General features: G+C 40.4%; 1 protein-coding gene across 4 annotated transcripts in view; it reads right to left on the reverse strand.

Moving 5' to 3' along the window:
- Positions 1-19,538, reverse strand: part of CTDSPL (CTD small phosphatase like) — a 437,200-nt gene extending 417,662 nt beyond the window's left edge. Inside the window, exon 1 of one of the 4 annotated variants that reach the window (XM_078665276.1) lies at positions 19,091-19,538. In XM_078665276.1, the coding sequence (XP_078521402.1) occupies positions 19,091-19,166 (76 nt within the window). In that variant the 5' untranslated portion in view covers positions 19,167-19,538. The remainder of the gene's footprint in view (positions 1-19,090) is intronic. The other 3 variants (XM_078665278.1, XM_078665277.1, XM_078665279.1) reach the window with 3 other exon arrangements.
- Positions 19,539-20,095: the final 557 nt, after the last annotated feature.

Here is a 20,095-nt window from a genome sequence, read left to right on the forward strand (position 1 = left end):
GCATGCAACTTATGCAGGAGTACATAAAAGAGAGCATAGAAGTGATTAGAAGTTGTATGACTAACTTTCTGCTTTGTTGCTTTTGCCAGGGTCTTCCCCCAAGCACCCACCCTTTCAGACCTACATAATTATTCCAGAGGCTTACTAGATGCGCTCTACCCCTTTCCCAGCTTTGTGCTTTTTTCCCTCAATATAAGCCTCTTTTATCTTATCTCCTTTTCGCATTCTACTTTGCCTTGTTTTCTGCCCCCTCCTGTTTTCTGTCTTTTTTCCACTTTTTTACCCTGTTGTTTTGCCACCGTTTTGTCTCCAGCACGTGCTCCTCTCAAGGTGCTCACTAGGCCCAATGGAACCCGCCTCCACTCTTAAGGGTGAAAATAGCAGATGAGAGGCAAAGTCTGGGATGTCCTGGAGGACCTGTCCATGACCTCCTCTGTGTCCCTGAAACCTTGCTCACCCCTGCAATCGACCCAGATATAGCTATTGCCACACCCCCAGTTACAAAATCACTAAACAAGATGGGGCCAAAAAGCCCTGAGGCGGCATAGCCATCATTCACCATGAAGGCATCAACTGCACTACCACCTCAGCCAACACCAAAGCTGGCTAGAACACCTGGCCTTTAAAATCAACATTCCTAATGCCCCAACAATAGTTGGTGCCCTCCACTATCGCCCAGGGGAGCCAGAGCCCACTTCATTCCCACCCTCATTGCTCTTCTAACGGTATTTTCCAACTCCTACCTCCTACTTGGTGACTTAAACTCATAACTAAACGACCAAACATACCCCAACTTCTCCAACCTCTTTGAAGGCCTCAGGATATTGGGGCTTTCCCAATGAATGAACTCCCCCACTCACGTGGCGAGACACCTCCTCACATGGACCAAATCACTATATCATACAATTCAACATCCCAATGTCCAAACCTGTAAAAAAAACACCTGGATCACTCAATGACAATGCAACACAATCCACAGTTAGAAATGGATCACTAGCACTCCTCATCTGCAGCAACCCATGACCTATTCTGCACCATCTCAAACTTCAACATATGACTAACCACCAGCACTGACTCCCTGGCTCCTATACAAGCCACCTCCAACTCTTTACCATGCCCCAGGTCAGCTTGCACCCCAAGGATCTCACACTTTTGAAGCTCCACGGCAAATAACTGGAGCAGCGCTAGCACCACACACATGATGCCTCAAAAAGAGGTTCCTGCTAACCAGCCCTCTAGATCCTTCGCCTACGCCTCAAAACCACCAGGCAAATGGTCCTATCCTCCTACATGCAAAAAGCATGTGAATTGTGGGGGTGTATTTTATAGTTTGCTCAGCTAACTATAACTACTGAATTTCTCTGGTTTTGTACGAGCGAAATGTCAGTCTAACTATATAGTCCCTGTAACCTTTGTTTTGTTTTTGTGAATTTCTATGTTCGTGTGAGCGGAGGCCTTGTCATAGCTCGTCAGAGGCCTGAGAGCCTCAGCGAGGATCAGCTCCTGGGGCATCTCCGGCAGTGTCAGCGGGAGAGCCTGCAACGTCCTGCCCCCGACTCGGCTGATAGCCGAAATACAAGCCGGAGACAACGAGGGCAATGGTTGCCTCAGAGCGTCCATGAGTGCGACAATAAAGAAGAACTGGGGAAGGAAACACCTGCGTGGAGCCTCCTCTGATACAGGCACAAAAGCTAAAGGTGAAGGGGCGATAGGAGGCGGACTATCAGAACCAGATTCACAAAACACTTGAGAACTGCAACACAATAGATATGCATTATGCAATAGACATATTTGGGAGAAAGGAGAGCCAGGGACCTTTTCTCACACAATAACTACACTCATAATCAAAGGAAACCAGTTACTACAAAGGGGAGCCCTTGAAGAACTCACTAAGAAGGTAGAAGTAAACCAAAAAGGAATCCAGCTGATAAACCCAGAGATAAGGACCTCCATGACAAAATAGAAGCACTTGAGAACAACGGAAGAAGGAACAATATCAGGATACTGAACATATCAGAAGGACTAGAGTGGGAGAATATTAAAAGGTTTCTGACTAATTTACTGAAGGACTTTATTCCCGATATTGACGTAGCTACTGTAGAAGAAAACATACAGAAGATTCACTGACATCCGTTCTCTAGACGGACAGCCAGGAAAACACCAAGAAGAATTCCCTTAAAGAGAAAATCCTGTCAGAGGCTCTCAAAGCAGGGAGCTATATGAAAGGTGATTGTCTTGTGTGGCTCTGGAAATATATGACCTGATATGAAAGGGCCAGACAGCAGAAATTAGAAAAATACTTCCCAGAACTCAGGAAATTAGGAGCTATAGCACATATATGTTTCCCTGCTTCTCTTAGAATTATGTGGAATAATAAAATGTACAACATCAGAGACCCTAAGCAGGGACGTGGAATTAAATAAAATATCTACTGGTCAATGGCCAGGCAGCTTCATAAATCTACTTGTTCTGTAAAAATATCAACTTGTCCCTTTGGTGCCATGTAGTGGGGCGACAAATTATGGCAGTAATTTTATATATATAAGAGCTCCGATAATAGCCTCTCTGATTATGCCAAGCCTAATACTACGGTAAGGTTTACATATTAGCAATTCCATTGTTTTACCATCTTTCCACAAATCTACATATGGGGGCTGGAGGTAGCAGTAAGCGATAGTTCCAGGGTTAGATTGCTCGCACCCAAGTCTGTGCAAACCTAATAACTTGCATGTTAAAGGGGTTTTCACCAGCTGTTCTCTAATCTTTACCATATTGAGAAATGTTGGAAATTTACTCCTGACAAGGGCAGAAGTAAAATTTCGTGCAAGATTTGGGAAAAAATGATTGGGAGGAAAGTGAACTCGTAAACGCTCAACAGATTTTCGCATGAGCATATCTACATATGCATATTTGCAGTTCACTAATATTTTCTAAGAGTACGATTTCCTGGCCTACTTCTGTACATACTTGCTAATTTATGAAAACTATAAATATGCAGTAATGCAAGGACATATACCATGGGTGCATTTTTGTGAGTTTCTTTAAGAATTGGGTCCCTAATTAGGGTTGACATTAACCAAGATCTTTTGTTTTGTATTAACATTCTATCCCTCTCTCTATCAGCAGATTTCACCACATTCAACTCTTTCACAAGAAACATATCTGCACACAAAGTAGTTTTGTTCAGTGCCAGGGACTACTGTGGCAATGTGTGTGTTTTTGAGACCAAAAAATAGTTTTGCTTTTTGCCTACGTTTGTTATAATGGTGAAGGCTCGGCAACACTCACAACAATAAAGTTGGTCAAAAACCATGTCAAAACAAGACACACATTGACAAACCAAAAGACTGACCACCAATGTCCGACCTATTGGCTTTGCCAATAATTTTTTATTTTCATACTTCTCAATATCTTGTTGACACTGGCTACGCTGTTTTTCCTTTACAAATATTTTTATACTAGCATGCAAAAACCAGTTTTACTAAAAGATGCATCAAAAAAAATTTACCTAAAATTTCACAGTAGTTTAGCATAACATTTTTTTCCAATTTGCATTTTATTGTGAACGTTTTATTGTCAAAGCAAAGAATCGTCAATCTCACTTGCAAGCTACAGAAAATATGTGCTTATAATCAGAGAGCATTCTGGGAGCATTATAGGTAGCCCCATATTGTCAAACTCTGGAAACGGGTGTACACATTTTTATTCCGGAACCCACACTTAGTAGTGCAGTCCGAGCATACAACCTTTCCTTGGAGCGCTCACCCTAATAATAAAGGCTTTGCATTACTGAACCATGAATACAAGTACGAAACACATTAACTTGTTGACACAAATATTCCCATAACTGCAGACAATGCCCTACTCTGATCCATAATGTGGTACTGTAAACTGACAGCCAATGGGTTTGTGCTGAAGGGGTTTGGCCTACTTGCCCTAAAGACAAAATAAACATGAAAGCTTGTTTACCTTGACCCGAAACAATATGTTCTAGGTGTCGGACTACGGGAATTCATCACCCTGCCTAAAGAAGTAAGACCATAAGTTGAGCAGACCAAAGCACATCAGAAAGGAAATTTGTTTATTAATGCTGTGGAGTAAAGAGAGCTTGAATGGGTAGCTGTTCAAGAATACCCATAGTTGTTATGGAGGGTTACCCGGGATGGGGTGCGAGGGGCTCAAACAACAACAAAAAGTGTTGCTTTTTACAATCACCGGGTGTGGGAGCATGTGGAAGAGGAGAAAAAGAAAAAATGTAAGTCCTCATTGGTGAATATTGTTCACATGGATGAACTCAGCCATATCTAAATTAGTTCCTTCCTTCAAATGTAATTTAGGGTAGAGCTCTCGACTCTTAGACTGTTAAGGGTCCAAACTTGAAATGTTAATGGCCTCAGGGTTAGCAGCAGAAGGAGAAGAATTCTAGAGTACCTTACACTTTTGGATAGTGACGTTATAATTATACAAGAATCTCATCTGTTGGAAGAGGAATAGGAAGAATATTATAAAGGTCAAAGATGGATAGAACATTTTATATGCACCAACCTGTCATGTTGTGTAAAGAGGATGATGGTTCTTTTTAAGTAGTCCATTAAAGCTATTTTGGGTGATTACATGGTCGATTCCGGAGGGAGACGGACAATAGCAAAGGCAAAGATACATGGCACTTGGCTGACCTTTGTAGGATACTACGGAACAAACTTAGACGATTCCACTCCTCCTCCGAAGATTATAATTTCTTGCTGTATTTTCTGGTAAAATTGGGAAACTCAATAGCTTTATGAACAAAGTCATTCTTAAGGAGGCGTCCCAACCAGGCATTAACAAAGTGAGGAATATTCCCTCACGGACAAAGGATGATGTTATTGTTGAAATAGAAAGACTTGAAACAGCTGTGATAGTGTGTGTGGAATCGTCTGATTTTGTAGCGCCCCTGTTCCTGGCTTGCAGGACCAATGGCTGGGAAAGGTTATGTGTGGATTTAAGAGATTAGAACAGAAACATTCATGTGGATGGAATCCCCTTACCCCGCGTTAACAAATTCCTGACAATAACAAAAGGAATTAATTGGTTTTCTACCGTAGATCTCACAGCTGACTACCATCAGGTATCGTTATACTCTGAAAGCAAGTAGTTAACTACTTTTATTACTCCAGTTGGTTGCTTCCAGTTCTCAAGGTTATCTTTCGGGTTAGCCTCTCTGGCTGCAATATTTCAAAGACGTATGTATTTAACATTCAAAAAACAGAAAACAAGTTACATTCTTTCACAGTGGTATTTTAGTTCAGGAGAAGATTTTTTTTAAATAACATGATGAGAAACTTCAGATAGTTTTGAAGATTCTTGGAGAAAATGGGTTGATAAGAGTTCTCCAAGAATACGTTCACGAAGACGGTTGTCACTTATTTGGGCATGAAATCAGTTGCATGTCAATCACCCCTAGAAAATACCTTGTTGAGACCATTAGAAATGAGCCATCGCCACAAAATAAGGATGAAGTTTGTCCTTTCCTCGGACTACTAGAATTTTATTTCAAGTTTTGTAAATACTTTTTCTGAAAAGATGCACAAAACTACACGATTGCTGAAAAATATTTGTCCAGTTGTTTGGTCACAAGAGTATCAAATGGTATTTGATAGCATTGAGGATGATATTAGTAAAGCACCATTATTGCAAGATTTTGATAAAAATTGTAAATAAATAATATGACTGATACTAGTGGAAAGGAATTGGGAGCTATTTTAGCACAAATTAATGAGAAGAGAAGTGAAATAGTGCTTTTGCTTCTCAGGAATTAACACCTAAGGAAAAAAAGTAATACTTTTTTTAAAGAGACGTTTTTGGATATGTATGGGGCCTGAGGCACTTTTGCCAGTTTCTTTGGGTATTGTTTTAGAGTGATGTGATCATAAACTTCTAACTAAAGTTCTTACCACTCATCCTTTAAACAATGCTACCCCTACAACTGTACGATTAGCTATGCAACTTTTAGATTATAAATATGAGGGACAATATGTGCCAGAGGCGAAAAATAAAGTGGTGGACTTCCTTAGTAGAATGGCTTTACCCATCAGAGATGATTCAAAGTGTGGGAGGGATGACTGTCTTGTAGCATTGTTTAAAGGAGGAGAAATGCACTGGATGAGTGTAGAAGAATGGAAACATGAGTTAGGAAAGGACAAGGTATTGAAGGGTGTGATTAGATTTGCAATTAAATGGTTAGCCAGGGGAAAACATGTTGTATAAGGGTTTGAATCCTTTTTGGGAAATAAGAAATGAGTTATCTATTGAAAATGTCTTGTTGATGAAAAGGGAGCGCTTAGTTCCACCTTTCATTTTGCAAGGCAAAATTGTGAATCTATGCAACGAAGAACAGGTTTGTATAGTCACGACAAAGAATTGTGTAAAGAATAGCACGGTTAGCCTGGACTACAATGAAGTGGAGAGAGTTGCTTGCATGTGAAAGGTTAGAATTCAGATAAATCACAACTTTCCTTCCAGCCACTGTGTGAATAGATGTATATTGCCTTAGAGTGATACCATCATTGGTTATTTATGCAATGTTATTAGTATTACATTTTATCATTTGTATATGTTACTGTATTTTTCAACGAAAGTTTGTGATGGTTATAAGGGGGAAGCATTTTGGGTTGCTATTATAATTTCAAAACACAATAGGGCCAGCTCTTTACATGAAGCCAACCCACACTGTGCCCTGCCTTTAGCAAGCTTTCGCGAGGAAGCTTTTACGGTACCACTGTACCATGAGCTGGATGCTTATACAGTGGCTCACGTACAAGTACAGCAATTACTCAAATGAGGAATGCGCTGGGTCTCACAGCTGCCCGCAGCACAAAATACAAAAATAATCATTTACAATCACTGGGAGAGGAGAGCGCTATGGGTCCCCCACAAGCACCTGCAGCCAGGATACCCCTACCCTATCCCTTTATGCCTTTTTTTTAACGTTTTTAGGACAGGAGGGCACGAGTCCCTAAATCCTGTAATGGCCGCTGCAACATTTTCTTGACCTGTTCCAGCTGGCCAATCAGATTGCGTGGTTCTTGGGTACCAGGACATTGGTTGGCGGGAGAGTTCAACATATTACTGATTTTTTTCTAGGAGATTAACCCCTTCATGACCACCCAGAGCACCTATTTAAAGCAAATTTCTCAAAAACGACTGAAGTTATTTATACTAAATAACGAAAAGCCCCCTTTCAGAGTTCGAACTTTCTGCCAAATGTAATTTCATTCCGTTCAGCAGTTTTTTTCTGTATGGGAGAACGTGTCCTATGGGAATTTACCGTACATACACCATGTTTACTGGCCCCGCTTGGCAAATAAAGGGCAAAATTACCCATTATGGATGCAAAGTGAGTGAACTTTTTTTATTTTTACGTTTTGTGTAGATTCATTAAATGGCACCAAAGTTATCAAAGAAAAGCCTTCCTGTGGAAATTCAGACCCAACTACAACCTCACAGGCACTAGCGTTGCCATGTAATGGAATATATATATATATATATATATATATATATATATATATATATATACACACACACACACACACACATATAAATATACACACACACATATATATATATATTCACTGAAAAAACCATAGGTTATAGACCATATATAGTTAGGAATTAGCATTTACAAAACCTTGAAAATTCACTGAAAAAACCATAGGTTATAGACCATATATAGTTAGGAATTAGCATTTAAAAAACCTTATTTTACTCACACAAAACCATTGAAATTCCATATATAGTTAGTTGCACTAACTATATATCGCGCACCCGCAATCCACTGCTGATGATGTCACATATTACATCATTCATGACATGGTCAGTGACATCACTGATGACATCACTGATGACATCTCAAATGACATCACTGATGACATCACTGATGACATCTCATTTGATATCAATGACCACATCACTGATGATATCATTCATGTGACAATACAATGCATCTCCTCACATTTTAATATAACCTCTCTTTCACCCAGTGTTAAAAAGAGTATAATTTTTGAAACCATTGACACACCAATACTAGTTACTACATACGCACTCACTGATTGCTACGTCTACACACACCTTCACTCATTCACCCATACAATCATTCATACATACAATCACTCATCTTTACAACACTATCATATGCACTCATACACCTATACAGACACTCACAGTCTGCCACTCATCCATGGAGTTACTTACACACCTAGTCAGTCCTGTAAAGAATCAATGAGACTTCCATTTTCTTGTCCATACAGTTAAACATAGAGCACCTTACATTTTCAAACATGTACTAACACATACTTACTTTCTTATACAATCATTGATACAAGTACAGATTGATCTGCACAGAGTCACACACCTCCCAGCTAGCCACACACACATTCAGTCTCCCATACAAATACTTGGGCAATCAATCAATAACCCATATAGTTACTCATATAGCTACTGATCAACACATGCAGCAGTTTACAGAACAACAGACATAATGATGCACAAATTAAGACAGTTTAGTCACTAACCCATGCACTCAGTGAGACACATTTAATCAGTCACTCATACATTCAGTCATGCACCTACTAAATCCTTCGTCCAGACACTTACACATCCACTCATTCTTCAATATGTAAGACATATTTAAACTTTATAGAAACAAAAAATCACTGGATGTTGTTATCAGTGATGTCATCAGTGATGTCATTTGAGATGTCATCAGTGATGTCATCAGTGATGTCACTGACCATGTCATGAATGATGTAATATGTGACATCATCAGCAGTGGATTGCGGGTGCGCGATATATAGTTAGTGCAACTAACTATATATGGAATTTCAATGGTTTTGTGTGAGTAAAATAAGGTTTTTTAAATGCTAATTCCTAACTATATATGGTCTATAACCTATGGTTTTTTCAGTGAATTTTCAAGGTTTTGTAAATGCTAATTCCTAACTATATATGGTCTATAACCTATGGTTTTTTCAGTGAATTTTCAAGGTTTTGTAAATGCTAATTCCTAACTATATATGGTCCATAACCTATGGTTTTTTCTGTGAATTTCATTGGTTTTTTAACAGCTAATATCTGTAGCTGTAAAATGTATTCTTCTTTAAATCCAAAAATATATTTTATATGTTTATGAATAATTTTTTTTTTAAATATTTTTTTTTCTTCGTTCCCGCTTCGCAAATCGGGAAGCTTCCCGTTAGCTGACCTTGATGCCGCGAAATAGACCGCGAGCCGGTAAACGTTTCTTTACCGCAAGTGCCGCGTTACAAAACAACATCGTGACGCCTCCCGTCCGCATGACGTTTCACGTTGTCGCGTGATACGTCATATGACGTACTACGTTAGCGAACTGGTACGCGAAGCGAGTCGCAAAGCGCAGGTTTCTGGAAGCAAACCGGGAGGCCCTGCAAAGCGCTTAACGTAAACACAGCAAGTCATGTGACTTGGTAATAACACTTTTCATTGGTTCATTTCACTTTTGGTTTCCTAATGATGTAAGACTAGGTCATATAATCTAAAATGAACACTTTTGATTGGTTGAGAACTCTTGTTTTTCCCAAATGATGAAAATCCCTCCTTCTTTCCTCACTCTGACTTTCATCATTGTGAGAGAAAGACCCTTTGTGATCACTGAGCAATGGCTTCTTTAGTAGCTTCAGCTGGTGCTTCCCCACCACCTCCACCACATCCAAGGAAGAGTGGACCACCTGCTCAAGTTGTAATTCAACAAGAAGAAGAAGAAGAGGAACAGGAGGACGAGCACGAAGAGAGGCAGTTTTTGCCTGAGCAGCCCAGGACGTCTCACCGGAAAGAAAACTTCATTTGGCAATTTTTTTAAATTCCCAAAGGTCAGAAAAAAGTAAATGCAAGATACGTAACTTGCCTTATATGTCAAGATAGACTGTCCAGAGGGACCGACAAAAAATACAGTTTCGGAAACTACACAATGCATCGCCATATGACTAGGTGGCATCCTAACAACTACAGTGCTGCACAGTTTCGGAACGACCTAGATAATCTCCCTATTATGGCCAGAAGATCTGTTGTACCGGAAGTAACGGGACCAGAGGGCAGGGAGATGGTGCCAAATATACAAATGAGATTTGGTGATGTAAAACACATCTGCGCATTTTGCGATGGATTCATTTCCTACGGAGAAAAAAGCATCACTCTGATCAACAGAGCTATTGACTATCATATGCAAGTTTGTCCGAAACGCCCAAAATAATAAATACTTCTTTTTTTTGTTTTGTTGCTCCTGTTGAGCCCTTTACAATGAATCGTTTTCATTGCCCCCTCCAAGAAAAACCCAAAAAAATATAAAACTGTTCCGAAAAATTCAAAAACAGTAAAAAAATGTTCAGAAAAATAAAAAAAAAAAGAAGTTCTTTTCAGAACTACCTCCCCGTTATTAAAAAATTGGTACAATATTTGGAACTGTGCCAACCTCTATTTCTCTTAGTTCGCTTCCCAGTTCGCGAACCGGAAGCGAACCAAAAACAGTAAGTATAAGGGAAGGAAACAGACACTTATGTTAAAAGAAAGACAGCTATAAGGGAGTAAACTAGAGATACCATTACCCGTAATCCACTGCTGATGATGTCACATATTACATCATTCATGACATGCTCAGTGACATCATCAGCAGAGGATTGCGGGTTTTTTGGCAACATGCCTTATCCACGGTTTAATATCGCTGCCTTTTGCTTTATATAAGTTTTCAAATTGTATGAAATATATACCAATAGGTCGTTATGAACCTTTAGGTAGTGCTTTTCTTCATGAGGTCTGGTCGCTTCCATACACATACAGATGTTTCAAAGATGATCAAGAAGTTTATCTGAATGGAGAGGAATGCACTGAGACGCCAGATCATTCACTAATGTGTAGGCACATACAGTTACACGGTTCATGCAACAAACACCGACCAAATATGGCTTGCGTGTTGCAAGGCACGCCAGTTCCTGCTATCATCCCCACGTTCAAGTTGTTGGAAAATGGTAGTTATTTGATGCTCAATAATGAAGATTGTTCTGAGTTAATTAAAAGTATTCCTTTTATCGTAACAGTAAGTGAACGGGTTATTTGCTGCAGAAATGTTCTATTTCCTCCCACACATGAACATAGGGAGTTTTCAATCTGGCCACAAATACCAACCTTGGGACACGTTTCAACGGCATGGCAAGAATAAGAGCTCTTTTGTCTCAGAGAGAGGTGGCCTTGAGTTCGGCCCGTGAAACTTTCGTACTTCACATAGCGAACACCCGTACAGAGGTGCACACCCTTTTCAATTAAGATTTGCCTTTCAATTTCAGCAACATGTTTCCGACTATCTTTAACGCATCCTCCACAAAGTCCCTGGCACACTTTTTTAAAGTTGTTACCAGTGGTCTCGTGACTTCATTTGAGAAAATCTTTGGAGTCATCCCTGCTTCCTTTCATTGTATTTTCTGCACTCTGGTTCGTGGATTGGCATTTTTACTTGCATTACCAGCGGACGCTCTTGTGCTTTTTTACATTTTTAAATATGGATGTCCCTCCTATGCAACCTCCGACCCTGCAGCTGCTGACACTGTTCCGCAATCGCATGCTAGAATATTATGGCACAATGCCGTTGGCGATATTAAGCACGGCATATGGATTATCTTTTCGGTTCTCCTACTTCACCTGTGTCCAGCCTGTATTTCACTGCCTGACCTGTGATTTCGATTGGGCCATTGATTTGTGTCTCTGCGGACCGGTTTCTCCTGACGTCGACTTTAATCAGCTGATGACTCCTATCATTACTCACGAGTTGGTTTGTCCTGGCGAAAGGATTATGGCTGTGGCATTGATGCATGGACTACTTGGTCCCTGGAATTTACTGGCGGCAGCACAGTCTTTCTTGGAACAGAGCTTTCTTGAAAACCCACCGAGCTGTCCTCTGATGGTGATAGAGGATCCGGTGCTGGGAGAGCACGTATGTTCTTTTCCGCTTTTAAATTGGATGGCTGAACTGTTTTCGGATGAAGACGGTGACTTCCTATTGGAGGCTGTTGCAGCTTATTTTGCATACACAGTTATGTCATAGACCTTTTTCATGTTTGATATGCTGAGTACTAGCATTTCATTGACAATTCATTGACTTATTTGTCAAGTTTTTATTATTTACCTTGCCTATTGGCTTAAGACTCGATAAAGTACTTGGCTGTTTTATTTTTCTTTAGCATTAAATTTTCCTAGTTTTTAATGCTTTACCTTGCGGACCGTCCACATATAAACTTGCAATCTGCTCTCATGAGATGGCACTTCTATTATCTTATTCAGTTCGTTTCCGGATCATGAGGAGGTGTCATCTAGGTCCTGGATATCTTTACACCGTGTTAAGTTAGCATGGGCTCATTACCGGTTTAAACGCCATTTTTCCTTTTTTGCAACTTCTGCACACGACACTTAGTTGTTGCTTTAGCTTTCCACCTAGTAGTTCATCGTGGTTTACATGAGAATAATATGTTATTGGTCTACTATCTGCTTTACTTGTTAAACTATATCTGTACAGCGAGTGCTAAAGTTTCAAGAACAACACGATACAGAATTGTTATGAGGTCTGATCTCCACGACTTCATACTCATAACATAAGTGCAACTTCTGCCAATTCTGGGCATGAGGCGGGTTTTATATTGCTTTGCCGAACACACATACACAACAGTTGATGCGGTTCACATGAAGAGAGAGCTGGTGTATGCTGATGTGATTCCTTCAAATCTAAGACACTAAAGTATAGGCACGCCCTAAACCAACACAAAGAGACCTTCTTAGCAAATAATATAATATGTGTATTAGGGAGGGTGAGATATAAGCAGCCGCGGGCCGTGGAGGGAGTTACGATGGGGCAGGGAGGCGGGGAGGGGGAGAAGCAGGGTGGAGCCCTCTCTACCTTGCCCCTCCCCCTCCCCGCCCCACCGTAACTCCCTCCACGGCCCGCGGCTGCTTATAAGTGTTGCTAACTCTTATTCATTTACAGCATGTTAACATACTGTCACCATTCGCTTTTTATGTACTAGTAACTATGCTGGTAATTTTGCTACTGATAATATGTGTACTTGTATTCTCCACCCTGCTTCTCCCCCTCCCCGCCTCCCTGCCTCACCGTAACTCCCTCCACGGCCCGCGGCTGCTTATAAGTGTTGCTAACTCTTATTCATTTACAGCATGTTAACATACTATCACCATTCACTTTTTATGTACTAGTAACTATGCTGGTAATTTTGCTACTGATAATATGTGTACTTTTATTATCTAAGGTACTACGCCTGAGAAGACGGCATTAGTAAATAAACATTTCAAATACACATCTGTTCTTCTTAACTCCATGTTCTGGTTTCTAAGAAATCTATAACGACCGACTGTTCATGAGTTCCACGTATCCTGAGGTACTATAAGTTCATATTCTGGATTGTCTAAACATTGAGAGTTTGTTATATCCAATGTGACACTGTACCTAGCTTGCTAAGGAGTTTTTGATTACTAACGTGAGTTTTGGGACACCCTAATTCGCCGAGGTTCCAATCCTCTGTCCACAGTTCTGTGTGAGAACAGAAACCCTGCGACAGGGGCACCCCCGACCCTTGCTGGAGCTTCATCACACTTGCGATACAACTCCAGCAATGCATTCGCCGAGGTTCCAATCCTCTGTCCACAGTTCTGTGTGAGAACAGAAACCCTGCGACAGGGGCACCCCCGACCCTTGCTGGAGCTTCATCACACTTGCGATACAACTCCAGCAATGCGCCACCTTTACGGCACAGATACATCACGCATCTGTGCTGTTTTTGCCCCATGATGCGCCGCATTGTAAATGCAGCACACCATAGGTGACGGAACAGCGGCACAGAATGACTAACACATCCCTGGTGATGCGCCAGTCATCATAAATGTATCCCTATGCTTCTTATCTTGTTAGAGATGAACCGCCATATGTATCATCAAAGTTTTTTGCATTTCCTAAATAGCGAACTTTAAGGAATAAATAGCGATTCTTTACCATTCCTAGTTTGCGATGAGCTATTTGCTAATTAGCCGAATGTAGCCCAATGAAGCCCAATGTAGCCCAATGTAGCCCAAAGATGGCCGCCAGACACACAAAAAAACAAATGTAGCCCAAATATCAGCCAGATGTAGCCCAACTATAGCCCAGTGACAGAATGACCAATCAGCTTCGCAAACCTCCGTTACGCGAAGCGGAGCGCTGTTACAGATATATATCTTTTTTTGAACGTTAATTTCTCAAAATCCACTGGAGCACATATATTGAGACCTAGCAAAGGCACATCGGGCTACCAGTCCCTAATATTTTGCCAAGTTTCGTGCAAATCCATTCAGCCGTTCGATTATTATTATTATTATTTTTTTTTGCCCCGCGGGGCCCTTTTAAAACCTCCACATCAAACCTAGGGGGTCAGCGAGGATCTACTATGCCCCCTTATAGTTATTTCCCCCTTTGTTTTGACCTCCTCTTGTCTCTCGATCCTACCGAGAGACAAGATGGCGGCCGCTACGGACTGTTTGGAATGTTGACAGACGCCGGAGAACCAATCAGCTTCGCTTCACAAAGCTCCGTTGCGCGAAAAGTCCGCGAACCAGAGCGCTGCCCGGTCCGCTGTTACAGATATATATATTTTTTTAAACGTTAATTTCTCAAAATCCACTGGAGCACATATATTGAGACCTACAAAAGGCACATCGGGCTACCAGTCCCTACAATTTTGCCAAGTTTCGTGCAAATCCATTCAGCCGTTCGGGCTAAAAGTGAGGCCAACCGCCCTATGGAAATTAACATGGGAAAAACGCGTTTTGGGACCCCCCTTTTTTCTCGGCCCCCCCTTGACGAACCCCCCCAAAATTTTCAGGGGCTGCTCAGAAACAAAATGTGCCATTTTCCTGAAAATTTCAGCCAATTCCGTCCACAAACGCCAAAGTTATTAGACATAGAATTTTCAAAAAACCCATAGAGAAAAAATCCTAACTATATATACCTACTGGCGACCGCCAGTAGGTAATATATATATATACACACACACACACACACACACACGTACATACATATATATACACACACACACACACACACACAGATGGTTAAGCCTATTTATTGAATGGTTCTCAGTCGTTACAAAGTTTTTATTTACACAGACAAGAGATCTTACTGTGAAGTATTTCCCGTAATTTACACTGCTGAATTCATTTGCAAAATGTTTAGCTTCCCTAATCAATGAAAGCAGTTAATCAAAGCATTTCTTCTTTCTTTCAGTGTTGATAAGAAAAATGCTTCCACCAGGACAGTGCTGTTCTTAGAACACTTATCAGCATACTCCAAGCTCATCCTTGCAGGCCCATCCTTGATGCAAACATATACCAATAAATCAGCCCCATTATTTGAAAATAAACAATGTAAACGCAAAACAGATGGCACTTTATTTTTCTTTAATTAGGTCTTATTAAACCTACTGTACGGTGTGCATTTACTTCAAAAGAAAAATCACATAATCAGAATGCTGGCTTTTAATTTCCTTACAATGTGCTTTGCATTTAAAATGTGACTTATAATTATACACATTGTTACATATTACCACATTATCTCAAACAAAAAACATACATTTCTCAAAACATTAACAGACATATCTGAAGTCTAAGGCAAACAAGGAATAGTAAACAGATGATGCTCAAATGTGCTTAGTCTTTATAAAGCGTACAAAAAAAAAAAAAATAGATCATGTAATATAACAATTGTATAACGAGTATGTGTAATATGTTCCTATATTGCCATCTCAAGATTCAGGTGACATTTAAAAACCACATTACCCATATTTACATAGATATAGTAATAAACCATATGTTTTATAGGTATACGTCTAACATTTAACATTGAAAGAAAAATACAATGATATAATGAACTGACTGCCTGTGCAAGATTAGGTCACCTATACTACCTTCCCACCACACAGAAAAAATCTATCAGTTCAGTTCAGAAAAACTTTATTGCGGCTATTATAGCCATAAAAGCACAATCAAATTACATTGGTTTCAAATCCAAGATAGATTAAAGTTACAAAATCATGGCGTACATTGGCATCAAGGCATAAATAACAACTAGTACCATTAATTAAAAATATAAAATCATCATTATGGGAATTTCGTAAGTTTAATACATACCATAAAAATATAAATGAAGTATATAAGTACCTGAAAGTCTAAGAATACCGTATTCGGATACCGATCCCAAGATAGATACTACTATAACTCATTTGGGTTTACCTCCGTCCACCTCGTACTGGAATTAGGGATTCTGGGATTTAGTCATAATACCAGTCATAAAAAAATCTATCACAAACTATATTTGGTGTCAATATTATTTTCGAAAGCAGTTCTCGTAGCTAACACCTCTTACAATTTCTAAAAGACGTCAAGATGCCAAAGACGTTTTGTGGAAGAAAAGCACGTCCGCAGGGCAATACTGAAAAACTGTGGGTGCTCATTTAACAATGAACAAATACTCTTGTATACTAGGAATGGGGTGCTTGCATGTGTGTAGCAACAGAAAATTCCCGCTTGGAATCCTACCAGAAGAGTAACTTTTTCCTGTGAGGGCACAACAGAGGTAACCAACAAGTCATGCACTTGCACCTGCACATAGTTATAGGACTAGACTGCTTTTATGTTTTGCTTCATTCCTTCAGAATAATGCCACAAGTTGACATCTCAGGAACCCTACCCGCTGAGCAATTACCTACATTTCAAATGATTATTTTATCACACTTCCCCAAGATACATTGTCTCAGATGACGACCCCATAAGGTGCAGGACTGACTGATAAGAAAGTAGGGAACATAAAGTTTTCTTTACTATTTCCCCCGAACACCAATGCGGTCTTTGTTAAAGCAAAAAATATATCCTAACAAGTAAAAATTCACTTTGTTTTAACTGAAGCGAACAAGAGAAGAAAAAAACTCAGGCCCATATAGATCTGTTGCTTTCAAATAGTTTCACTTCTTTAGAGTAGGACTTTTTTGATTAGACTATGAATCGCTCAACTTAAGGACCCATTAGACAATCTAAATTTCAAAACTCAATATAAAGAAACGCTTGGGAATAGCTTTATGCAAGTCTACAGAGGAAAACACATTCAAATATGCCAACATATTCACAAGTTTTCAGTGAAGCAGATACATTTCCCTGTTTCACTAATCATCTTACTCACTTTAAAAAAACTTAACTGCAGAAAATATCATCCTTTGAAAATCTCCTTCTTGGTGCCATTTAAATAAAACCTGCATAAATAGTTGTTTATTAGTAGATAGTAAGAACTTTCCTGGATAGTGTTCGTAGTAAAGGGGCTACAAAGATTTGTGTAAATACAACATCCAATTTAAATATCAAGCATAGTTACGACAAGAGCCTAACAAAAACTAAAACCAAAACAAGCTTACCAGTCAATGAACTCCCACTCGGTTCAATAACTGTCAACAATGGATATAATTACTAGCCATCCACTTATATGTCCCTATTCAGTGGATAATGATCGCCCACTCATCTGCTCATAAATGAACTCCAAACTAGTCGAACTTTTGTCCATAAATCAACCCATTGTTTTCCTAACTACCTGCCACCCTCATCCTAGAAAGCTCAGCATGCAGCTCATGTATTCGGTGTTATCCATTTTAAAACAACAAGGGGGGCGCAGAGATATAACATTAGGTTAATCAATAAAAAAACACAAACAGTTGACAACAGCCTTCTTTAACAATCAATAGTTAGATAGATGGGAATTGTTAAGCCACTGAAACGGGCAACCATTAGGATGGTGGCAAATGCGCTAGAGTGCTGATTCAATAGTGAATCCTAATCCGTGGAGAAAGCCTATCTAATGTATCCTCAATCTGCACAACTGTATGCCTTCCTTATCTGGTTCTTCGATTTACGACAATCCCCAGCATTTGCAAGATCGGGTCTACTATCGAACACTTGTGTGGGATCTTAACTCTCTGATCCTTGCCTTCACAGCATGCACCCAGGCAAGCCTAGATATTTGATAGATTATTCTTTCACGTTATGAAACAGGAAACCTTTGCCCCAATATCGTACCACTTTGCGCTGCTTTAGGAACATGCTGTGTACTAAACAGACTGCACGGATAAAAAAATGTAAAAAAACGCGCACACACACGCACTTACTACTGATAGCAGACCAAGCTGTACATATTTGTTAAATCTCTATAACATCCCTCAAAAACATTATATAGAAATGTACCGAGCAACAGCAGACTCCTGTTTGAGGAAAAAAAATGTGCTATTAAAAAAGCAAGGGACTGAAAGTAATTGTTTTTATTAAAAAGCGATCGTTATTTTGAGATCAGTGATTTGTTCAGCAGGTATAGTAATTGTGTCAATCTAAGTTCACAGCTGTTGTATTATAGTATATACAACAACAGCGAACTTCTGTTGGGCATTTCCAGTTTTGAAGACTGAATCGAAAGTGTGGGCAGCTGACCAATTTCTAGGCACGCCCACATCTGGAAATTATACAAAAACGGAGGTAGTAGATTTAACACGTATTTGTTTAAGATGAATGTTTTCATATGTCAGAGTTTGGGATAAGAAGCCAAACCTCTTGGAAACGTAGTTTACGGCAAATAGCAAGATCATAAGCACTGCTTTAGGGTTTGCAATTACTGCATTCATTTGGCCATTCAGGACTTTGCTGAGAATATGGATGAAATACATTATTGGAACACGTTAACTGACAGCGCGAGTTTATTGACTTGTCCCTCACTCCCTCAAATGAAAAAAAAATGTACTCACACCCCTCAAAAGTTACGTACGTGAGTAACTCGAACACAAGAACTTACAAATTGACCAACCTAAAGGAACACAGGCAAGCATTGTTTTCGTTGTTGGCGAATAGAAAATACCCAAATAAATAAAAGTCACAGTTCACTTGATCGCATGTATGTGTCATTTTTACCACATAAACATTCTCAACACCGTGGACCCAGACTGGTCCGGCTAGCAATCAACCTTACCTTTATCCTGCGTACAGGATATGATTTCCTCCTCTTTGGGGTTAGTGACCTGGGTGATAATGGACGTGTTGTCCATGGAAACGAATGTCGCTTCAGCTCCTCCACCCCCTCCGTCAAGATGCGGTCCTCAACCACGTCCTTCGATCGATAAACAATATAGAAAAATTCCAGCAATAAGTCTCCAGGCACATCCGAAGCCACGGAGGAAGGCCCTTCCTTTCTTTTCTTAAGCATGAATTCAAAGCGAGAGGGAGCAATGAATCAGAGCAAGTACGGTGGCTACCTGTCCGCTACTTACACGGACCTTCCGTAAAATTCAGTCAGTCTAATTTCCGCTCTCCGTTGTTTATCTTTCAACGGATGTCATTTGTCCGTAATTTTTCAACACTTCCGGGTCGCTTCACCACAGATCCCACGGCCGAACATATTCTGTTTGTCGCTTGGGAGTGGGAGGGACTGGATCGGAGCATTGGCAGCCCCTCATCCAATCCTAACGAGTCACAGAAATTTGACGCGATGATTGGCCGTGGCGCATGTACGTCCCTTTCTCAGATAAAAGTCCTGGGACTGACGGCTAGAGCCGCCCAATTTGGAGCGGGCTGGGGCCAGGTTGAGGTGTTCCCAAAGTGAATTGGGCGAGGACTGCGCAGTGACGGACTGTCTCGTCCTCGGCGGGCCAGACTGCTGCGCTGCGGTTTTAATGGGGAAAGAGGGAGTGAGGAGGCAGCGCTTGCAGTGGGCACTGGTTCGACCCCCTCACGCTGCGTTCGGAGGCAAGACCGAAGGATCTCACGGCCGGCTCGGCTCTCTTGGCTGCTGCTCAGCTTTCTGGAGAACATGTTGTGTCGGAAACTGTCTAGGGGCTTGTCTGGGGCCTGACAGGATGTGGGGCGGCAGCTTTCTTAGCACATGGTATTTCCAGTGCTTGCAATAAAAAAATAGAAGTGTGATGCTTACCTTCCAACAGTACCTGTTTGTTCTAAGAAGTGACAGTACTCTCCCATT

The sequence above is a fragment of the Lissotriton helveticus genome, chromosome 10, assembly GCF_964261635.1.
Source record: "Lissotriton helveticus chromosome 10, aLisHel1.1, whole genome shotgun sequence".
Taxonomy (NCBI): domain Eukaryota; kingdom Metazoa; phylum Chordata; class Amphibia; order Caudata; family Salamandridae; genus Lissotriton; species Lissotriton helveticus.